Source organism: Bos taurus, chromosome 2 (genome assembly GCF_002263795.3).
Source record: "Bos taurus isolate L1 Dominette 01449 registration number 42190680 breed Hereford chromosome 2, ARS-UCD2.0, whole genome shotgun sequence".
NCBI classification, from domain to species: Eukaryota; Metazoa; Chordata; class Mammalia; order Artiodactyla; family Bovidae; genus Bos; species Bos taurus.
In genome coordinates this window covers 34516156-34538486 of record NC_037329.1, presented here as the reverse complement: position 1 = coordinate 34538486, position 22331 = coordinate 34516156, and the positions used below count along the sequence as shown (strand labels likewise).

The 22331-nt window shown below is 35.8% G+C and overlaps 1 protein-coding gene across 8 annotated transcripts in view; it reads left to right on the top strand.

Moving 5' to 3' along the window:
* The window catches only part of SLC4A10 (solute carrier family 4 member 10), a 343111-nt gene that overhangs the window by 278019 nt on the left and 42761 nt on the right, over positions 1-22331 (top strand). For all 8 annotated transcript variants that reach the window (XM_025001558.2, XM_059874452.1, XM_025001569.2 and 5 more), the window contains 1 exon segment: positions 16885-16990. In XM_025001558.2, the coding sequence (XP_024857326.1) occupies positions 16885-16990 (106 nt within the window).

Here is a 22331-nt window from a genome sequence, read left to right as displayed (position 1 = left end):
ACTGTTAGTACACCAAGGCAGAGGCTGCTTTGTTGTAGTCGGATTGAGGACCCGGAGTGTGGTTCTCTTGTCAGTTAGGACTGGGAGAGTGTCATCCTCAGTCTGAAGAAAGGTTTCTTTAAATCAGTTAGGAAGAAGATTGGGGAGAGCCCCTGTAGTCCCTCAGAGTCACATAATTGAGAATTGAGTGGACATTGGAAAGGCTGGTTAGAGGGCTGAAGGTAAATTTGTAACAATCTACTTTCCAATATTCTCTTTGCAATACTAGCAGAAACTGGGAGGGTTTTGGCTTCATTTAGGGGATTTAATTTGCTGGAGTTGAAGATTAAGAATTTTAGCAGTCTTCTTTTTAGGTTACTCATCTAGACCATGAAAGAGCTGGTTTGCCAGATTAAATCTAGAGTAAACACAGTTTCCTATTCCATCCTGTTCCTTCATACTAGAAGGGAAAGATCCAGGATCATCCCACTAATAAATACAGAATTAAAAGCTACCTTGGTGAAATGAACATCTGAAGGAAGACCAGAATTTTCTTTAAAAATAATCTGAAATCGATTGTAATTGTAATGAACAGAGTTATTAGGATTTTGTGTATAGGACCGAATTTTGTTTCAATTAATAAGCTTTGGAAAAGCCCTAGGAACTGCCCTATGAAGACACCTAGCAATTGCCTGAGCCTGATCATATAACTGGCTTTTCAGGTGGCACTCGTGGTAAATAACTTGCCTGCCAGTGCAGGAGACATAAGAGATGCGGGTTCAATCCCTAGGTTGGTAGGATTGTGTGAGTAAATGAAATAGTGCATATGATGCATTTTAGCATAGTACTGGGCCTATAAAAATAATGTCAGCTTTTATTATCACCCAACCCCAAGCTCTATAAGACAGGGACTGTATCTATCTTGATTATCACTGTATCATTTAGAGCCTTAGAAGGAAATTGAGGTTCAACTATCTCAGGCAAAGAGTTAACAAGAAAATAGTTAACCATGTACTTAAAAGTCCAACACCATCACTTTTAAATGATGGGCATGAAATTTAGAAAATCCAAGTTTCAAGCCCAGGGGCTTCTGAGATGGCACTAGTGGTTAAGAATCCACCTGCCAATTTAGGAGACATGAGAGATGGGACTTTGATCCCTAGATTGGGAAGATACCCTGGAGGAGACCATGGCAATCCACTCCAGTATTTTTGCCTCAAGAATCCCATGGACAGAGGAGACTAGCAGGCTACAGTCCGTAGGGTCACACAAAGTCAGGCACGACTGAAGCAACTTAGCACGATCATATAATGTTAGTGGGCTCCTCTCTGTTTGTAATTCTAGAGACCTTTCAGGATTTTCCCAGCTGGCATTTTTCATCTAATGCTGAGTCTGGTCATCATGACAAGGATATGAACTAGTTGATATTATTCAGAGAAACCTAGTTGATAAATTTGACTGAGTATTAAATCCCTGAGCAAATCTGTGAGAATCTTCATTTATTTTAGGAAAATCTTTGGCTATGGCTGGCAGTTCTGCTTTAATCCAGGGAGTAGAAGAAATTAAGCATTTAGCCTCTGGATCCTTAGAATGTTTAATTTTAAGGGACAAGTTCAGAGGAAAGGGGGAGTGTGTTGTTTCAGAGAAAAAGGAAACTTCATTGAGAGAACTAATATGGAGGAACTAAGTGTACATAGATTGTGTGTTAGTCACTCAGTCATGTCCAGCTCTTTGCAACTCCATGGCCTGTAGCCCACCAGGCTCTTATAATTATGGAATTCTCCAGGCAAGAATACTGGAGTTGAGTGGCCATTCCCTTCCTCAGGGGATCATTCCCACCCAGGGATGGAACCCAGGTCTCCTGCATTGCTGGCAGATTCCTTCCATCTGAGCCACAAAGTAGAGGAGCTGTACATAGCACAGCAGGAAAGGAGGAAGATAGTACAAGAGGTGAGGCTTGAGATAAGGAAGAAGATCATGAGGCTTAGGAAGCCATTTTATCTTTGTTTGCCTCAGTAAATCTTCAAATCTTATTATGTGGTGTGGTAATTTTAAGCTCCTGATAACATTTGGAAGCCTCAAATGACTGATTGAAATATGAATTCCATTCAGTTTTGCAAATTTTAGAGCTGTGGTTGTCCAATTCAGCCTTAAGAAAAGTTAAGGAGACTTCAAAATTTTCTCATAATGGCCATAGATACTATACATTGTCTTTGATTGGGTCAGTGCATTTAGTTAGAAATGTGCCTAAAGAAGAATGGTGGTTTTCAAATAAAAATTGGCTGGAGTCCCTGTAAGAGGGGTACCCTCAAAATATTTAGATAACTGGGATCCCAAATCTTGGAGGGTTTTCTCTAGAGTAAAGAGAATAATTTTCAAGCAGCTCAAACAACTCAAATAGCTCAGATAGCGTAAACAGTGCAAGTAGCCTGCAGGCCTAATACCAGCAGTTCTAAGGGAACAGTCTGGTCCCAGAGGAGCCAGGCCAAAAGCTGCTCCGCACAGTTCCAATATAACAGCCCCTATTCAAAATGGAATGGGGCCAAAGGCTGAATCGGCACAACTCCAGTGAAACATCCCATGTTCCAAAAGGAATGGGCCGAAAGCTAGCCAGTTCCAGCTGGAACAGTCTGATTTCAAAAATCAGACCAAAGTGCCAAATGAATACTCACATACAGAACAAGGCCTTAACCAGAAAGGAAGAAACCTTAAAATAGATACTGAGTAAAACCTGGAGAGCTTCAAAATGCAAAGTAGATGGAAGCTCAGATCCAGGAGAAAGACCCACCCTCAAACTCCAGGGTTGGTGAGAAAAGCAGTGAGAAGCAATAGGTTCAATGTTGGTACCACACCTGTTGGCTCACCAGCTTCAGAGCTCTTGGGGGATTTCTGGGGATCCTCTTAAGGGCCATTAAATTGTTGACCTACAACAAATAGACTACCAGTTATTTCTCTAGCAAAATAAAGAATTTATTCAGGACTTGCAAAGAATTTCAATTTGGGATCTGCAACCATTGCAACATGTAAGCTCCCTGCAAAAATGGAAAGGAGAGCTCTTCTAAAGGGGGAAACGAAGTTGGGAGGGCCATAGTGACCAAACAGTCCATGCCATTTCATTGGCTGAATTGGATGAGCTCTTGCCAGAGAAGAAGGGGAAATGTTTCTTCTTATTATTGGGGTCTGCTGTGAGGCTCCCCTATCTGGTCTCCCAAGGCTATTTAATTGAGGTTGCTGTTTATTAATTTTTTACACTTGTAAGAAGAGAGAAACAAACCTATCTTTCCTTCCAGTTCTCTGTTCCTCCTCCTATCTCCCTACTTCTTATTCTATTGTAGTGGTCCTTTATTCTGTAACCAAAGTTAAGTGTTAAGTAATTTGCCTAATCTCACATGCTAGCAAATAAAAGGTCAAAATTCTTCAAGTGAGGCTTCAGCAGTAACTGAACCGAGAACTTCCAGATGTTCAAGCTGTATTTAGAAAAGGCAGAGGAACTAGAGATCAAATTGCCAACATCCATTGGATCATTGAAAAAACAAGATTGTTCCAGAAAAACATCTATTCTGCTTTACTGACTATGCCAAAGCCTTTGACTGTGTGGATCAAAACAAACTGTGGAAAATTCTTAAACAGATGGGAGTACCAGACCACCTTACCTGCCTCCTGAGAAATCTGTATGCAGGTCATGAAGCACCAATCAGAACTGGACATGGAACAATGGACTGGTTCCAAATTGCAAAAGAAGTACATCAAGGCTGTATATTGTCACCCTGCTTATTTAACTTATATGCAGAGTACATCATGAGAAATGCCAGGCTGGATGAAGCACAAGCTGGAATCAAGGTTGCCGGGAGAAATATCAATAATCTCAGATATGAAGTTGACACCACCCTTATGGCAGAAAGCAAAGGAAGTGAAGAACCTCTTGATGAAAGTGAAAGAGGAGAATGAAAAGTTGGCTTAAAACTCAGCATTCAAAAAGCTAAGATCATGGCATCTGGTCCCATCACTTCATGGCAAATAGATGGGGAAACAGTGGAAACAGTGACATACTTTATTTTCTTGGGCTCCAAAATCACTGCAGATGGTGACTGCAGCCATGAGATTAAAAGACGCTTGCTCCTTGGAAGAAAAGCTATGACGAACTTAGATAGCATATTAAAAAGCAGAGACATTACTTTACCAACAAAGGTCCATCTTGTCAAAGCTATGATTTTTCCAATAGTCATGTATGGATGTGAGAGTTGGACCATAAAGAAATCTGAGCATTGAAGAATTGATGCTTTTGAACTGTGGTGTTGGAGAAGACTCTTGTGAGTCCCTTGGACTGCAAGGAGATCCAACCACTCCATCCTAAAGGAAATCAGTCCTAAATATTCATTGGAAGGACTATGCTGAAGTTGAAGCTCCAGTACTTTGGCCACCTGATCAAAGAGCTGACTCCTTGGAAAAGACCCTGATGCTGGGAATGACTGAAGGCGGGAGCAGAAGGGGACGACAGAGGATGAGTGGTTGGATGGCATCACCGACTCGATGGACATGAGTTTCAGCAAGTTCTGTGAGTTGGTGATGGACAGGGAAGCTTGGCGTGCTGCAGTCCATGGGGTCACAAAGAGTTGAGATGACTGAGCAACTAAATTACACTGAATTTGTGTAAAGATCAGTTCTAAAATGTTTTTTTTTTTTTTTTTTTAAACCTTTACATAGTTATATTGATATAAATATTTCTCACTCTAGTCAAGTAGTGTGTTTAGGTTACATTTTCTTTTCTATGGCTCTAGTATTGTGACTCCTTTGGCATTCAGACAACAATGTTCTTTCAGAATGGTTTCATAAGGAACTCTAAGGACCCTCACACTGGTGAAACAACTGTACTGGTAAAAAATCATTTTAGGAAGCAATAATAGAATTGTTTTAAGGTCATAAATCACTTTTTATATCGAATCTAAAAAAAAAAATGAACATTTCCAAAGAAGAAACTGGCTCACAGACTTTGAAAACAAACTTAGGGATACCAATGAGGAAAGTTGAGAGAGATAAATTAGGAGTTTGGAATCAACTCATAGACACTACTGTGTATAACATAATCAACAAAAACCTACTGTATCACATAGTGAACTGTACTCAGTACAGTATTCTATAATAACCCATATGGGAAGAGAATCTGAAAAGGAATGGATATATGTATATTTATAAGTGAATCACTTTGCTGTACACCTAAAACTAACACAACACTGTAAATCGACTCTACTCTCATATAAAATAAAATTTTAACTAAATTTTTAAAATATTGGAAGTTTTGTTAAGAAGCAGTTAAGAGAAGGTAGGTAGCCTTATGAGAGACAGACTAAACAACAGGGCAGTTACTATACCAGAGAGAACCAGGGAAAGAGACAGCTAAGGAAAGTCCTCTTGGGGTCAGAAAAAACTCAAACAATAACCTCAGTTGCAAAGAAGCTAGAGTTTAATTGCATCATGTCACCAGAGTGTTTTATGCCCTAGCTTTCTTAGCCTCCAATTAAAACAAATAAATTAATTTTTTAAAAATCTTGATAAAAAAAAAAAACAACAACAAACAAAACAATAGAGTAATGACCCAGCAGTTAATGGAGCCTAATAACTGAATGTATGTGGTAATCCCTTCAGCAAGTCCTAAGAAAATAACTGAAAATATGTATAGTGAAGAATAAAAACCCAACAATGTTCATAACATCATGATAAAATGAATTTCCTTTCAACATTTCATGAGCTGCTCAAAATCATTATATATATTTCAGTTTTCTTCCTCCTTGGAACATGTTTTTCTTGTAAAGCTTTTTTTTTTTTCCCCTTGTATTGCTAACTGCTCTTTCTCCAGCCTTCCACGCTTGAATGTCCTCAAGCTTTCCCAAGAATTCACTAATTCTACCCTGTTAACTGCTTATTAAAAGTATAAGTCTATAGAACAGCAGATGTTGCACGGCAGATCTCTAGAACTTTTCATGGTGCGTAACTAAAGTTCTATACCCATTGAAGCAACTCCTTATTTCTCTCTTCCCATCTTTGGAAACCACAATTCTACTTTCTATTTCTATAAGTTTTACTACTTTAAATACTTAATGTAAGTGGAATTATGTAGCATTTGCCCTTCTGTGGCTGGCTATTTCACTTTGCACGATATCCTCAATGTTCATCCATGTTGCTGCATATGAGAGAATTTCCTTTTTTTTTAATGGCTGAATAATATTCCACTGTATATATAATTACACTTTTAAAAAAGTTCATTTGTTGATGGATATTTAGATGGTTTCCACTTCTTGGCTATTTTGAACAATGCTGCAATGAATACGGGAATACACCATGTCTTCAAGATCCGAGTCTCTTTGGATCTAAAAATGAGATTTCTGGATCCCGTAGCCCTCTTTTTATTTTTTGGAGGAAACTATATAGTGTTTTTCATAATGGCTGCACTATTAAACATATATTTATTGCTATCTTACCAGATATAGTTTGCAGGTATTTCCTCCCATTCCATAGGTTGCTTTCTCACTCTGCTTATTGTTTCCCTGGCTATGTAAAAGCTTTTTAGTTTAATGTAGTCCGATTGTTTATTTTTTTTGCTTCTATTAACTGTGTTTTGGTGTTATATCCAAGAAATCATTGTTAAGGCCAATGTAATAAAGCATTCCCCCATTTTCTTCTAGAAAATTTTTAGTTTCAGGTCTAATGTTTAAGTCTTTTATTCATTTTGAATAGATTTCTGTGTATGATAAAAGGTCCAATTTTATTCTTTTGCTTGTGGATATCCAATTTTCCCAGCATTATTTGTTGAAGAGACTTCAACATTTCCACATTGCGTAGTTTTGCCTTTCTTGTCGAAGATCTTTGACTGCATGGGTGAAGGTTTATTTCTGAGCTCTCTGTTCTGTTCTATTGGTCTATGTATCTGTCTTTGTTCCAGTACCATGCTGTTTTGTTTTTTTTTTTTTAATTACTCTAGCTTTGCTATATATTTTGAAATTAGGAAGTGTGAGACTTCCAGTTTTGTTCTTTTTGCTCAAGATTGTTTTGACTGTTCAGAATCTTTCATGGTTTTATATGAATTTCAGGATTAATTTTTCTATTTCTATAAAAAATGTCATTGATATTTTGGTAGCGATTGCACTGATTTGTAGATCAAATCTTCCAGTTCATGAACACATTTCTTTCTTTTCAGTTGTCTGCGTCCTCTTTAATTTCTTTCAGCCGTGCTTTGTAGTTTTAGGTGTACAAGTCTTTCACATTTTTGGTTAAATTTATTTCTAAGTATTTTATTCTTATTGATGCTATTGTAAATGGGTTTGTTTTCTTAATTCCCTTTTTAGATTATTCATTGCTAGTTTATAGAAACTCTACTGAGTTTTTTAATGTTTTAATGTTGCTTTTGATCCTGCAACTTTGCTGAATTCATTTATTCTTACAGTGTGTGTGTGTGTGTGTGAGTGTGCGTGTGATCTTTAGAGTTTTCTTTGTATTATATAATTTGCAAGTAGAGATACTTTTCCTTCTTCCTTTCCAATTTGGATGCTTTTTTTTCCCCTTAACTGAATCGCTTTAACTAGGACCTTCAGTACTGTTTTGACTTGAAATGGCAGGAATGGGCATCCTTGTTTTGTTCTTTATCTAAGAGAAAAAACTTCTGGTTTTTCCCCATTGTTTACTATGTTAGCTGTGGGCTTGTCATACTGGATTTTACTATGTTGAGATAATGTCCTTCTCAGATCAGATCAGATCAGATCAGTCGCTCAGTCGTGTCCAACTCTTTGCGACCCCATGAATTACAGCGCGCCAGGCCTCCCTGTCCATCACCAATTCCTGGAGTTCACTCAGACTCATGTTAGTCAGTGATGCCATCCAGCCATCTCATCCTCTGTCATCCCCTTCTCCTCTTGCCCCCAATCCCTCCCAGCATCAGAGTCTTTTCCAATGAGTCAACTCTTCGCATGAGGTAGCCAAAGTACTGGAGTTTCAGTTTTAGCATCATTCCTTCCAAAGAAATCCCAGGGCTGATCTCCTTTAGAATGGACTGGTTGGATCTCCTTGCAGTCCAAGGGACTCTCAAGAGTCTTCTCCAACACCACAGTTCAAAAGATATCAATTCTTCGGCACTCAGCCGTCTTCTACTCCTAGTTTGATAAATACTTTTATCATGAAAGGATGTTGAATTTATCAGATGCTTTTTATGTATCTATTGAGTTGATCATATGATTTTATCCTTTGTTCCATTAATGTGGTGTAATACAACGATTAATATTTGTTTGGTGAACCATTCTTGTGTTCTAGGGATAAATCCTACTTGGTTATGATGTATGATCCTTTTAATGTGTTGTTGAATTTAGTTTGCTAATATTTTGTTGAAGATTTTTGCATCTATATTCATTAAGGATATTGTTTTTTAGTTTTCTTTTGATGTCTTTTTCTTTGGTATCAGGGTAATTCTGGCTTCATAAAATGAGTTTGGAAGTGTTCCCTCCTCTTCAGTTTCTGGAAGAGCTTGAGAAGGATTGGCACCAGTTCTTTAAATGTATGGTAGAATTCGCCAGTGAAACCATCTGGTCATGGGCTTTTCTTTGTTGGGAGGTTTTTGATTACCCATTCAGTCTCCTTGCTAGTTATAGGTCTGTTCAGAATTTCTATTTCTTCATGATTCAGTCTTGGTAGATTGCATGTTTCTAGGAATTTATTCATTGCTTCCAGGCTATCCAAATTGTTGGCTTGGAATTTCTCATAGTAATCTCTTATAATCTTTTTAATTTCTGTGGCATTAGTTGTAATATCTCATCTCTAATAATTTTGAGTCTTCTTAATGTTTTTCTTAATCTAGCTAAAAGTTTGTCAATTTTGTTGATTTTTTTGGAAAAAAAACAAATAATGCATTTTCATTGATCTCTACTATTGTTTTTCTATTTTCTATTTCATTTTTTTTGTTTATTTTTTGTTTTATTTTTGTTCTGATGATTATTATTTCCTTCCTTCTGCTAACTTGGGGATTCATTTGTTTTTATTATTTTAGTCTCTTCTGTTTTAAAGTTAGGTTGTTTATTTGAGAATTTTCATCTTTTTAATATAGGCAATTGTTGCTATAAACTTCCCTTTTTGTGCGGCTTTTGCTGCATCCTATAAGTTTTAGTATTTTTGTTTGTTTGTTTTCATTTGTCTTAAGATACTTTCTAATTTCTCTTTTGATATCTTCTTTGGCTTATTGGTTGTTCAAGAATGCATTGCTTACTTTCCATATATTTTTGAATTTTTTAGTTTCCTTCTATTTTTGATTTCTAGTTTCATTGCACTGTGCTTTGAAAGTACACTTACTTTGATTTCAGTCTTCTCAAATTTGTTAAGACTGGGTTGTGACCTAAAATATGATCTCTTATGGAGAATGGTTTGTATGTGCTTGAAAAGACTGTATATTCTGCTGCTGTTGGATGAAATGCCCTGTATATGATATTTGGTTCATTTGGTCTATAGTATTTTACAAATCCTATGTTTCCTTATTCATCTTCTGTCTGGATTCTATCCATTATTTAAAGTGAGGTATTGAAATCTCCTAATATTATTGTTATTATCTATCTTTCCCTTCAATTCTGTCAGTGTTTCTTTCCTATATTTTGGTGCTCTGCTATAAGGTACATATATCTTTTTAATTGTTTTATCTACCCAATTAATTGACCCTTTTATCATTTATCATGTCCTTCCTTGTCTCTGTTGACAGTTTTTGACTTAAAGTCTATTTTGTCTAATATGATTATGGCCCACCCTGGCCCCTGCTCTCTTTCAGTTACTATTTGCATATTTTTTTCTATACTTTAACTTTCACTCTATGTGTGTTCCTAAATCAAAAATCTTTTCTAGATAGCATATAGTTGGATTTTTTCTAATCCATTTAACCACTCTATATCTTCTGATTAGGGAGTAAAATCCATTTACATTTAAGTAGTTATTGATAGAGAAGAACTTACTATTGCCATTTTGTTAGTTGTTTTCTGTCTTATATTTATCCTTCACCCTCTTTCCTCTCTTTTTTTCTTCCTTTGTGTTTTGTTGATTTCTTTTGGTAGTGATATGTTTTGATCCCTTTTAAATTTTCTTTTGTGGATGTTTTACACAAAATTGTACTTTCTTGGTGGTTACCATGGGGCTTACATAAAGCATCGTATATTTACAACAATCTATTTTAAGCTGATAAAACTTAATTCTCAGTTCAGTTCAGTCACTCAATCGTGTCTGAATCTTTGCAACCCCATGAACTGTAGCACGTCAGGCCTCCCTGTCCATCACCAACTCCCGGAGTTCACTCAAACTCACGTCCATCGAGTCGGTGATGCCATCCAGCCATCTCATCCTCTGTCGTCCCCTTCTCCTCCTGCCCCCAATCCCTCCCAGCATCAGAGTCTTTTCCAATGAGTCAGCTCTTTGCATGAGGTGGCCAAAGTACTGGAGTTTCAGCTTTAGCATCATTCCTTCCAAAGAACACCCAGGACCAATCTCCTTTAGAATGGACTGGTTGGATCTCCTGGCAGTCCAAGGGACCCTCAAGAGTCTTCTCCAACACCACAGTTCAAAAGCATCAATTCTTCAGCACTCAGCTTTCTTCAGTGTCCAACTCTCATATCCATATGTGACCACTAGAAAAACCATAGCCTTGACTAGACAGACCTTTGTTGGCAAAGTAATGTCTCTGCTTTTCAGTATGCTATCTAGGCTGGTCATACCTTGACTTCCAAGTGTCTTTTAATTTCATGGCTGCAGTCACCATCTGCAGTGATTTTGGAGCCCAAAAAAATAAAGTCTGACACTGTTTCTGCTGTTTCCCCATCTATTTCCCATGAAATGATGGGACCAGATGCCATGATCTTCGTTTTCTGAATGTTGAGCTTTAAGCCAACTTTTTCACTCTCACTTTCACTTTCATCAAGAGGCTTTTTAGTTCCTCTTCACTTTCTGCCATAAGGATGATATCATCTGCATATCTGAGGTTATTGATATTTCTCCCGGCACTCTTGATTCCAGCTTGTGCTTCTTCCAGCCCAGCGTTTCTCATGATGTACTCTGCATAGAAGTTAAGTAAGCAGGGTGACAATATACAGCTTTGATGTACTCCTTTTCCTATTTGGAACCAATCTGTTGTTCCATGTCCATTGCATACAAATACTCTTCACATTGACTCCCTCTTCCCTATACTTTCTGTGTTATTGATGTCAAAACATTACATCCTTCTGAATTATGTATCCATTAACATATTTTTATAGTAATAGTTTTTAAAAATACTTTTGTCCTTCAACCCCTATACCAGAAAAAGTGATTTATGTACCATTGTTACAGTATTTTGTGTTTGTCTGTACATTTACCTTTACTAGCAAGCTATATACTTTCATTGCTTTGTGTTGTTGTTCAGCATCCCTTTGTTCGAACTTGATGGAATCCCTTTAGCATTTCTTGTAGGCAGTTATAGTGATGATGAACTCCCTCAGCTGTTTGTTTTTTTTTTAAACATGGAAAGGTTTTATTTTTCCTTCATTTTTCAAGTACCACTATTTTTTTTTATTTGCCACATATAGTGCTCTTGGTTGGCAGTTTTTCCCTTTTAGCACCTTGAATACATCATCCCACTGCCTTCTGGCCTGTAGAGTTCCTGCTGAAAAATGCACTGATAGTATTATGGGGCTTCTCTTGCACATGGTGATCCACTTTTCTCTTGTTGCTGTTAGAATTTTCTCTGTAGTTTTCTCTTGACAGTTTGATTATAATGTGTCTTAGTGTGGATTTCTTTGGATTTACTATCATTGGAATCCATTGGATTTCTTAAATATGGATATAATTTCCTTCCTTAGTTTTGGGAAGTTTGGGGGCACTATTTCTTTAAATAAGCTTTCTGTCACTTATACTCTTTCTTCTTCCAGGGCTCCCATGATGCATATATTGATTTGCTTATGATATCCCATGTGTTCCTCGGGCTTTCTTCACTCTGTTTCATTCTTTTTTCTTATGTCTTATGACTGGATAATTTCAAGTGACCTGTCCTCAAGTTCACCGATTCTTTCTTCAGTTTAATTGAACCTAGTGTTAAATCCTCCTACTGAATTTTTTTACTTCAATTATTGTATTCTTTAACTCCAAATTTTCTGTTTTGTTCTTTTTAATATTTTATTTTTTGCTGATATTTTCATTTTGTTTATGCATTGTCTTGACCTCATAGAGTATCATTATAATGGCTATTTTAATTCCCTGTCAGGTAATTTATATGCCTCCATTTCTTTAAGATAAATTTGATTTATTTTATTCTTTTGTATGGGCCATGTTTCCCTGTTTCTTCATGTATCCCATAACTTTGTTTTAGGATTGGCACACTTGAAATAAAAACCACATCTCATAGCCTTTATAGACTGGCCCTTTCTGCAGAAGACTTCTAATCAGCTTGACTAGAGATTCTGGGGGTCTCTGTAACCTTTTCTTAGAGGGAAGAAATGTAAATTCTTTGAGCCTGTGTGTGCAATTTCTCAATTAGGTAGAGTTGGCTGATTTCTTTTTCCAGGGACTCATAATGTTTTGCTCTACCTGGGGTCACTCTGTGGTACTGCAAGTTGTCTGGTTTTACGATATGTGTTTGTGTTGAGTTGTGTCTAGTTCTTTATGACCCCATGAACTGTAGCCTGTCAGACCCTCTGTCCATGGATTTCCCAGGCAAGAATACTGGAGTGGAGTGCCATTTTCTGTTCCAGGGGATCTTCTTGACTCAGGGATTGAACCTGCATCTCCTGCAGGTCCTGCATTGGCAGGCAGATTCTTCACCGCTGTGCCACCTAGGAAGTCCTAGTTTTACAGTAGCAAGCTGCTTTGATGTCCCTTGTTCTCAGAGGCCTCCAGATTTCTGCTGTATGCTGACTCCCCATCAGCAGCCTGAATTAGGTGAGAAAGATACCAGCCCCTTCTGCACTCTTCTAAAGAGCTTGAACATCAGACATATGCTCCTTTCACTCCTTCCAGAGGGAGAAGCCTCAGATTGTTCTCCTACCCCTAACTGCATTGAGCCATTCTCGTCCCTGAAAGCCAAGTTACCCATTCTTCTTTGTTCTCAGTGGCACCAAGGCATCCAGACTACAATGGTTCTGTCAGTGCTCTGAATTAGGCAAGACAGATACCAGTTCCTCAGTAGCCCTCTGAAAAGCTGGAATGTCAGATACAGCCTCTACTTTTCTCTTCACCCTCAGTGTAAAAAGTGTGAGCCAGGTTATTCTCTACCACTGCTGAGCTGTGCCAGCTTAGAAAAGGGGCTGAGGCAATTAAAGTGAAATTGCTCTTCTTATCCATTTGAATGTGGCTTTTCACAGCTTTGCACTCTGGTACTGCAACATCTTGACTAGATTCTAGAATTCTCATTACAGTATTTTGGTCCATATTTTGTTAAATTGCGGTTTCTATGGGGGAAAGAGAGTGGAACTTTGCATTCATCCGTCTTGTGATTCACTGCCTCTGTGATTTACTCTTGGGCTGTACTATATTTGTCCTTCTGAGAGTGCTTTCTTAGGTCGGAAGCCTTCTTTCCTCCATCCTATATCTTTGTTTACTTACAAGTTATGCTTTCTAATTAATGACACATGCACAAAAAACTAAAATCTGCAAAGAATAAACATTTTTTTTCATTCTTCCTTATATTTGATTTGATGATTTCACTCCATAGAGACCTCTAGGTCCAAAGTAATTTTGCCTTACAGTGTTGATGGTATTGCTTAGAGAAAAGACTGAGGCTATTCTTGGAGTGGTATGTATGTAAGTCTGTAGCAGTTGGGGATGGATTTCTGGTATCAACTATTGTGTAGTCAAACTTTAAACTAGTTCTCATGTTTTTGGCTCCATCTGTTTACTCTGTTTCTTTTTTGAGTATAAACTCTTCTCTTAGTCAAGACCCTCTTTGATATTTTACTCATCAGGCAAGCTCCCTCTTTTACTGCAGTTGGAAGAATATATATATACACACACACACACACACATATATATATATCCTATATAAATATATATATATATATCCTATATAAATATATATATCCTATATAAATTTATAAATTTTGTTTTTATATGTAATTACATATATCTGTTTATATATAAATATATACATATATTTATGAGTGAGTGAGTAAGAGAGCACTACCTAGGTTTAAATTCTGGCTCTGGAATTTCTAGCTGTGTAAACTTGGCCCCATGTCACTTGTGTCTCGATATATTCATGTGACAACCTAGTTTAAGGATTAAATGTAAAGGTACTATTATTAGTAGTATTGCCCTTCTGTTCTGCTTTTTCAAAAATCCTATTTTCATATGACTTTCATATTCCGTTTGTTTACATATCTCTCTTTTTGATGTTTCTCCTCGTGTCTCTTTTTATATTATTCCTTAGCTTAGTGAATTATAGGTCATAACAAAATAAACGTGTATTCAGTCCTCTTTTTTAAGGTAGAAGCCAAATCTGATTTTTAATTTTAGAAAATAATCAGTGATTTAATGTAATTTTAATAATTTAAGCTATTTTTAAAATGAAATTATTCTCTCTATTCATATATTATCTTTACTATATTTGCCTAGTGATCTAATGACCCAGAGTCAAAATTGAATGGGAATTTTCTTTCTTTTGATAGATTCTTAGTAGTGAAACTATTTTAATGCTGGTCAGAATTTAATTCTCTTTAAAGAATTGGAAGCAAAAGAAAAAAGAATATCAGCATGTTAGAGAAAAGCCTATTGTTCTTTTTTGTATTACATCAATTGAAAGTTAACAGTTTTATTACATCTTATGAAAAACCAATAAATGAACCAGAAAATAATGATGATAATCATGATGATGATAGGAGCAACAATTACAAAATGCATAAATGTATACATGCCATTTAGTATATATCATGTTACATATTCTTCATAATAGCTCTACTAGGTAGGCATGTCAAGTCCTCATTTTACTTTATGAGGAAACCAAAGTTTAGAGTGCTTAAATAACTTGCCCATGCCACATAACCAGTGAAGCACAGAGCTTTCTGATACAAAGGCCTGTGTTCTGTGATTATGTACAACTAATCTGGGACTTGGGAACCTATAGATTTGAACAAATTGCATTAATGAATGACTATTACTGCCTCTCAAAGACCTTTGTTTCCCTTTTGCTTTGTCTCCTCCCTCTGATAGCACAGTGGCCACCGCAGCTACTCATAAGGGCTAATGCTTCTTCTCTCATCCCCTTAAAATCCTCATTAACAGCCTTCTCATTGGAATCCTCTGTTTCTTTAATGCTCCAGTCCCAAGTGAGCCCAGGTGGGAATACTCTAACCATCCTTAGTGAGAATAGCTGCAGGCCTGTCTGTATTGCTCAAGTCAAGTAGAATTTTATATAATAATAGACACTGAGTACGCTTTGAAAAATGAATGAGTGGTGATAAAAAAGAACAGACTAAAATTCCTGATGTAGAAAGAGAGACTGTAGCTCAGGCAAAGGAATTTATCAAGTAGAAACTGTAGTATATTTTCCTATAGAAATAATAGTTGAGTTCTACAGTTTAATTAATATCACTAAAATAGCAGTCCAACCTATTTTTAAGTTTTGTAGTATATGTGGGTTAACCTGGGAGCCCAAATACGATTTTTATAAAATGCTTCTAGAAGAAAATGCTCTCTGAAGGGCAAATAATAGACAATGAATTTTTTAAACAAACCATTTGTAAATTGAAGTTAACATCTAAGACCATTAACTTGTTGATAATCTTTGCTTGTGTGTTCTCATTTACTTACAAAGTTATGAAGAATGTGATATCAAAAGCTGTTGTTTATGACATAGTAGTAACAATTGCCCAGATCTTTCCTACTCTTTCCGCTCTTATCCTCAGCATTCATCATGTCACCCGTATGTAGCTGTTGTTCAGTCACTCAGTTGTGTCCTACTCTTTGCAACCCCGTGGCCTGCAGCAGGCCTGGTTTCCTTGTCCTCCACTATCTTTCAGTCTGCCCAAACTCATGCCCATTGAGTCAGAGATGCCATCCAACCATCTCATCCTCTGTTGTCCTCTTCTCCTCCTGCCCTCAATCTTTACCAGCATCAGGGTCTTTTCTAATGAGTCGGCTCTTTGCATCAGGTAGTCAAAGGATTGGAGCTTCAGCTTCGGCATCAGTCCTTCCAATGAGTATACGGATGACAGAGGATTGATTTTCTTTTCTTACTGGTTTGCTCTTACCCTCAGCATTCATCTTGTTACCTTGCATATAGAGTAGCTATTCAAAAAATTTTTGCATATTGATTGTTTGAGTTTTAATAAGACTATCACTCATCACAAAGAAAAGTATATTCTGAGATACACAGGGTTCTTACTTCAACTTAGCTTTAATTTAAAATTACATAGCATGATTCTAAGTGATCTCTAGAACATGATATATATATATAAACATATATGATATGTTTTTACAATATTAATAAATTATAAAAATACATTTGGATGTTTATCATTTTTTCCCACTTGACTTATAATTTAGGGGTAAAGGGTTGTTGTAAGATTTAGAAAGCATCTTGATTTAAAAGGCCCCCAAAACCTTGTGTTCTAACCTATACTTTAAAAAATTTCCTCTGACTGGAACAGAGAGGGAATGACGTCTCATTCCAGGAAACATTAAAAATGTATATATATTTTTAATATACATTTAATATATATTTAATATATATCTTTAATACATATGATAGTAATATATCTATCATATGTCTGAAAATAGTGTGTTTTGGAATATTTAGGATGACCTAACTACTTATCTCTCAAATGCAGGAAGGCTGTGACTGGGGAAGAAGGACTACTTACACATCTATTTTAAGTCTGGTCACAAAAATATACTTATTTCATAAAAGACACTGGTCTGTCTTTGCAGATGTAACTGTGTGGAGCCACATAATCCTAGTAATAATACATTGAAGGAATGGAGGGAGTCCAATATTTCTGCCTCTGACATAATTTGGGAGAACCTAACTGTTTCGGTAAGTGAAACATGTCTTGAATCTTATTACTATAAGGTCTTTTTTTGATATTTTGAATGAATTATTGCCACTAAGGTAAATTATTTTAAATAAATACTATTACAAAAGTGATAGTTTTATTTCATCCATTAAAATATGCATAAGTTAACTGGGGGTTTTCTTTCATTATTAAGCTTTTCCAGTAGTTAGTAGTCCTGAATTACTCCAAAAGCACACCTATATGGCATAATGTGACTAGATTAACTGAAAGCACATTAAATAAGAGCAATGTTGACCTAAATTAAACCATATGACAGAACTAAGTCAGCCTTCTGTGTAAAGAATGCTTTTACTTCGCTCCATAATACTGCTCCAGCTGTTCAGAATATGTTGAGGAGGAGGGGATGTTTGTTAATATTTTGGTATAAATATTGAACTTTTGGGGAAAACCAAAGTCACTTTTCTTAAAATTCTGGCACCTTCCTCAGAAAGAGTTTTCTTACTTCCATTTTCTCCTTATCTTCCTTCCGTTAAAGAGAATCACAACATATTTTTTGTCTATCAAAGTTAAATCTTATACCTTTAAAAATATTTCTGTCTTTCCTTTTTACAATGATATCTTTTTTCCCCTTCATAGTTGAATGTCTCTATTTTTCTTCAGTTCAGTTCAGTTCAGTTGCTCAGTCGTGTCCGACTCTTTGCGACCCCATGAATTGCAGCATGCCAGGCCTCCCTGTCCATTACCAACTCCCGGAGTTCACTCAGACTCACGTCCATCGAGTCGGTGATGCCATCCAGCCATCTCATCCTCTGTCGTCCCCTTCTCCTCCTGCCCCCAATCCCTCCCAGCATCAGAGTCTTTCCAGTGAGTCAGCTCTTCGCATGAGGTGGCCAAAGTACTGTTTTTCTTAATCTCTTGTAATATTTGTGCACACCTATTTCCATCTGTATTTACATCCTTTACTTCTGGTCAATCAAATCTCATAACTTGAAAAATACAAAGATTCTGCTTTTAATAAGTATTAAAATCTGAATCATTCTCGTTTCTTTTCCATTCTTCTCAGTTACAAACATTACAGTCCAAAGCTTCTGCCAATTCACCTACCTGTATAAGCTCAAATCCCATTATAACCATCAGCATAAAACTATATGAACTCTAGTTCATTTCATGAGAAACACATTTTAGTGAGTGAGCCAGTTAGTGATACACACAAACCTTTTTTGTTGCACGATTATAAAACTCTAAACACAGTTCTTACAAGAGCACTTGATCTGTTGCCTATTTTTCTCACTTTTCCTCATTAAGTATTTTTTTCAGAATCAAAATTTTTAAAATTCTATCTTTGACTTATATTTTACTACCTTTCTTCTTACCCTAGTCATTTGCTCTAAAATGTCTTCACTTTCATTTTTTTTCTGTTATAGTTAACATTTATTCTGTTGTATTTTTCCTTAGAAAAAAGATTTATCAAACTTCTCCCTTTCAGAGAGCCATTTAAGTTGACCAATAAAAGAAATGATGAGCTGAACAAGAAAGAATGCTACAGTTGTTCAGAAGTTAGACATGGTTGATCCATTCAGCAATGCATCTTCCATTTACATTCCCCTTTTATAAACTATAAAGATATTATATTTTAAGAGTTCCCTGCTTTTGTCCCTCATCTTGGTGTCCCCTACAATACACTTACCCAATAATTTCATCTCTAAATTATTTAATATGAAAATTTACTCTATGTGTTTTATAGTCTTGAATAATTTAATGTTAAATAATAATATTTATTCCATATAGTAGCAAATCCTGAATCATACATTTCTAAGAGACTCATAGCACAATTGATCTACCTAGATCAATATTAGAAGTTTTAGGATCAAGAAGAGTACAGTGAAAAATATTTTGCAATCAAACAAAGCAAATCTAATCCTGAGGTTATTATTATTATTATTTTCTTTGTTAAGTTCTGCACTAGGTGTTAACATTCTGGCAGAAATTTTCAGAGTATTTTTCATTAGGTAAAAGCACTGTTTGCAATGAATAATTGCTAATCTTGGCCAGAAATAGCACTTATCACCAAAGGGTATTCAACATAATGAAAAAAACTTACAATTTTAAGTCATTGAGGGCCATAATGATTTGTCTTAATTGTTATTCTATTTTTTGCTCAGCATAACCATCAGGATCATCAAAAGCATTTTATTAATTTTATTAACAGTGCTAATGGCTATTATAACTAGTTTTGTAAAAATGGTCATGTAATATTTACTCTGTGTATTAGTCACTGGATAATTTTTAATTGAATTGTTACATTTCTCATGAACTGTAATTTTTACCTTGCTAACTCAGCAATGGCAAGAACTTTAGCTTTCTTTGATTCCCCCAAATAGCTGTATGCATAGTAAGTGTCCAATAAACATTTAATGATTATTTTGAAAAGCAGTCTCAAATTGCAGATTTACTATTTAATGTAAATGTCTTGGTTTATTTTGTTTTCTAGCTTTATTGAGGTATAATTGACAAATAAAAATTATGTATTTTAGGTATAAAATGTGTTTTGATGAATGTATACAAGGTGAATGATTACCACAATCAAGCTAATTAACACACATAGCACCTCACATAAGCAACCTTTTTACTTGGTGAAAACAATTAAGATCTACTCTCCCAGCAAATTTCAATTATTTAATGCAATATTATTAACCATAGTCACTGTGTTATACACTAGCACTTCATAATTTATTTATCCTGCATAACTGAAACTTTGTTCCCTTCAACCAATATTTCCCCATTTTTCCTCTCTCCCTAGTCATTGGTAACTATCATTCTACTCTCTGCTTCTGAGTTTGACTCTTAGCTTCCACATAGAAGATAAATCATACAGTATTTGTCTTTCTGTGTCTGGCTTGTTTCAATTAGCATTTCTTACAGGTTCATTCATGTTGTTGCAGTAACGTTTCCTTCCTTTTTAAGGGTGAATGATATTCTATTGTATATTTATACTACAGTTTCTTAATCCATTGATCCATTGACAGACATCTAGGTTATTTCCAATCTTGACTATTGTGAATAATGCTTAATTCAAGTGTTTTATAGCAAGCTAGAGTACTTAGGTTTCTATGTTTATATATATATTTTAGCAGTATATCAAAATCTGTCATTATAAGGAATTCCTAGACAAGGTTTAAAATATTCACAGGCAATTAACTAGCAATTGGTTAAGAATTGTTTCAATGCCAGAATTACATATTTAGCTTATACATAAATAAGGGGCAGGACACTAATGCCAACTCTAATTTCTTATTTTATCAAACTTAATTTTTACCAACTTATAAAATTGTTGAAGCTTAAAACGTGTTGAAGAATAATTAGTAGAAATGAGTTTGTCAACAAGCATTTTTTTCATTTTCGTAAGTGAAACCATATGTGAGACTCAAAATAAGAGAACAGGATTTAGATTTAGTTTTCTCTTCCAAATCTTAGGACTTCATGTGTGTGTGTGTGTTTTAAGGGTACAGTTGGTATAAACCAGAAAATAAATGTAGAATATAGTAGCTCACAATTTTTCCTTTTTAAATAACATACTGCCCCCCTAAAAGAAAGAAAAATATACTTTTCAAATTTGCTTTGAATTAAAGTGACTAGGCAGGCTAATGGCAATGTATTATAGCTTATAAGACACTTAAATAATTCTTTTAATGGTTTCTGTATTACCAAGAATTGAGAACAAGACTCAACCAAGTCCAAGACTTGGAAGACTTTTATATCTGCACAAAAGATAGAAGATGATCACAAATATATAGGTAATGTGTTTACAAAGGAACTTTTAGCTCCTCTTTGTATTTATCCATTCTTTTTTTTATTTACTTTTAATTGGAGGATAATTGCTTTACAGTGTTGTGTTAGTTTCTGTCGTACAACAGCATGAATCAGCCATAAGTATACATATACCTGCTCCCTCTTGAACTTCTCCCCCAACGTCCCACCCCTCTAGGTCATCACAGAGCACCAGCTTGAGCTCCCTGTGTTATATAGCAACTTCCCACCAGCTATCTATTTTGTACATGGCAATGTATATGTTTCAGCGCTACTCTCAGTTCATCCCACTCTCTCCTTCACCCAGTCACAAGTCCAGTCTCTATGTCTGGGCCTCTGTTCTTGCCCTGCAGATAGGTTCATCAGTATCATTTTTCTAGCTTTCTAGCTTCTATCCCATTACTTTGCTTAGTAATTGCTTTACTAGTAAAGCTGAACAAGGGGCAAGAGAAGGGACTAAAAATTTCAAGGATTTGTTTTTGCTACTTTATCCATTTTAACAGAGTTTTGAGAGAAGGAAAAACTAAAGCTATAATTAAGGCTTGGGGATTTTTTTTTTTTCCCAATTAGCAAAGTTTCTGTGCTCTGTATTAACTTAACGTGGTTAATTGGAATTCAACTTTAGCTAGCAAAAATGTAGCATTTGCAGTTAGATTAGAAAAAGGAACAGAATTTTTTTAGATAAAGTATACAAACAAAATTTCTCAAAAATCCTAGCCTTACAGGTAACTGTCCCAAGTGATTTTACTAGTTTGTTTTTAGATAACAAGGTAGCGGTCTGTGATTTAGTCTAGAATCTTTCAAAGGTATGTGTTTCCTACTGTACTCCAGGGCTTGAGGCTTTGTTCATTGGACAGTCTCTGCTGGTGATCAATCTGGCAGTCCATATTTTTTCCTAAGATCTTTCTGTACCATGGCACAATTCAATTCCTAATTCAGGCTCAGAATATCTCAGGTACTAGCAAGGTCACTGGATCACTTAAACCATTCTTTTCTGTTTTGAAATAAAAAAATAAAATTTAATGTTCTAATTTTTAAAATGAAATGGTAAAATCCAATCTTATATGAGCTTTAAAAAAAAAGTCTCAATTTCAAAATAATATTGTTTAAAATGCTGTTTTTTCCTCCAAGAAAGAAAAATTTTTTGACTTTGCTGCCACCTCATGGCTAAGACAGCAATTAGAAATGGTTCTTCAGGGGCTTATAAAATATATACCAGGAAAAAAAAAAAAAGAAAGATCATGAATCATTTGTTGTTGTTGTTGTTGTTCTTATATAGTCGCTCAGTCATGTCTGAGTCTTTGTGACTCCATGGAGTATAGTTTGCCAGGCTCCTCTGTCCATGGAATTCTCCAGGCAAGAATCCTGGAGTGGTTTGCCATTTCCTTCTCCAGGGTATCTGCCCTACCCAGGGATGGAACCTGGGTCTTCTGCATTGGCAGGTGGGTTCTTTACCCGTGAGCCACCTGTGAAGCTCCTGAAAAAGTCATAGTAAATATGAACTTTGCCCTGCGCCTATAGTACTTTTTCTCTTTTGTTCTGTAATTTAAGTTT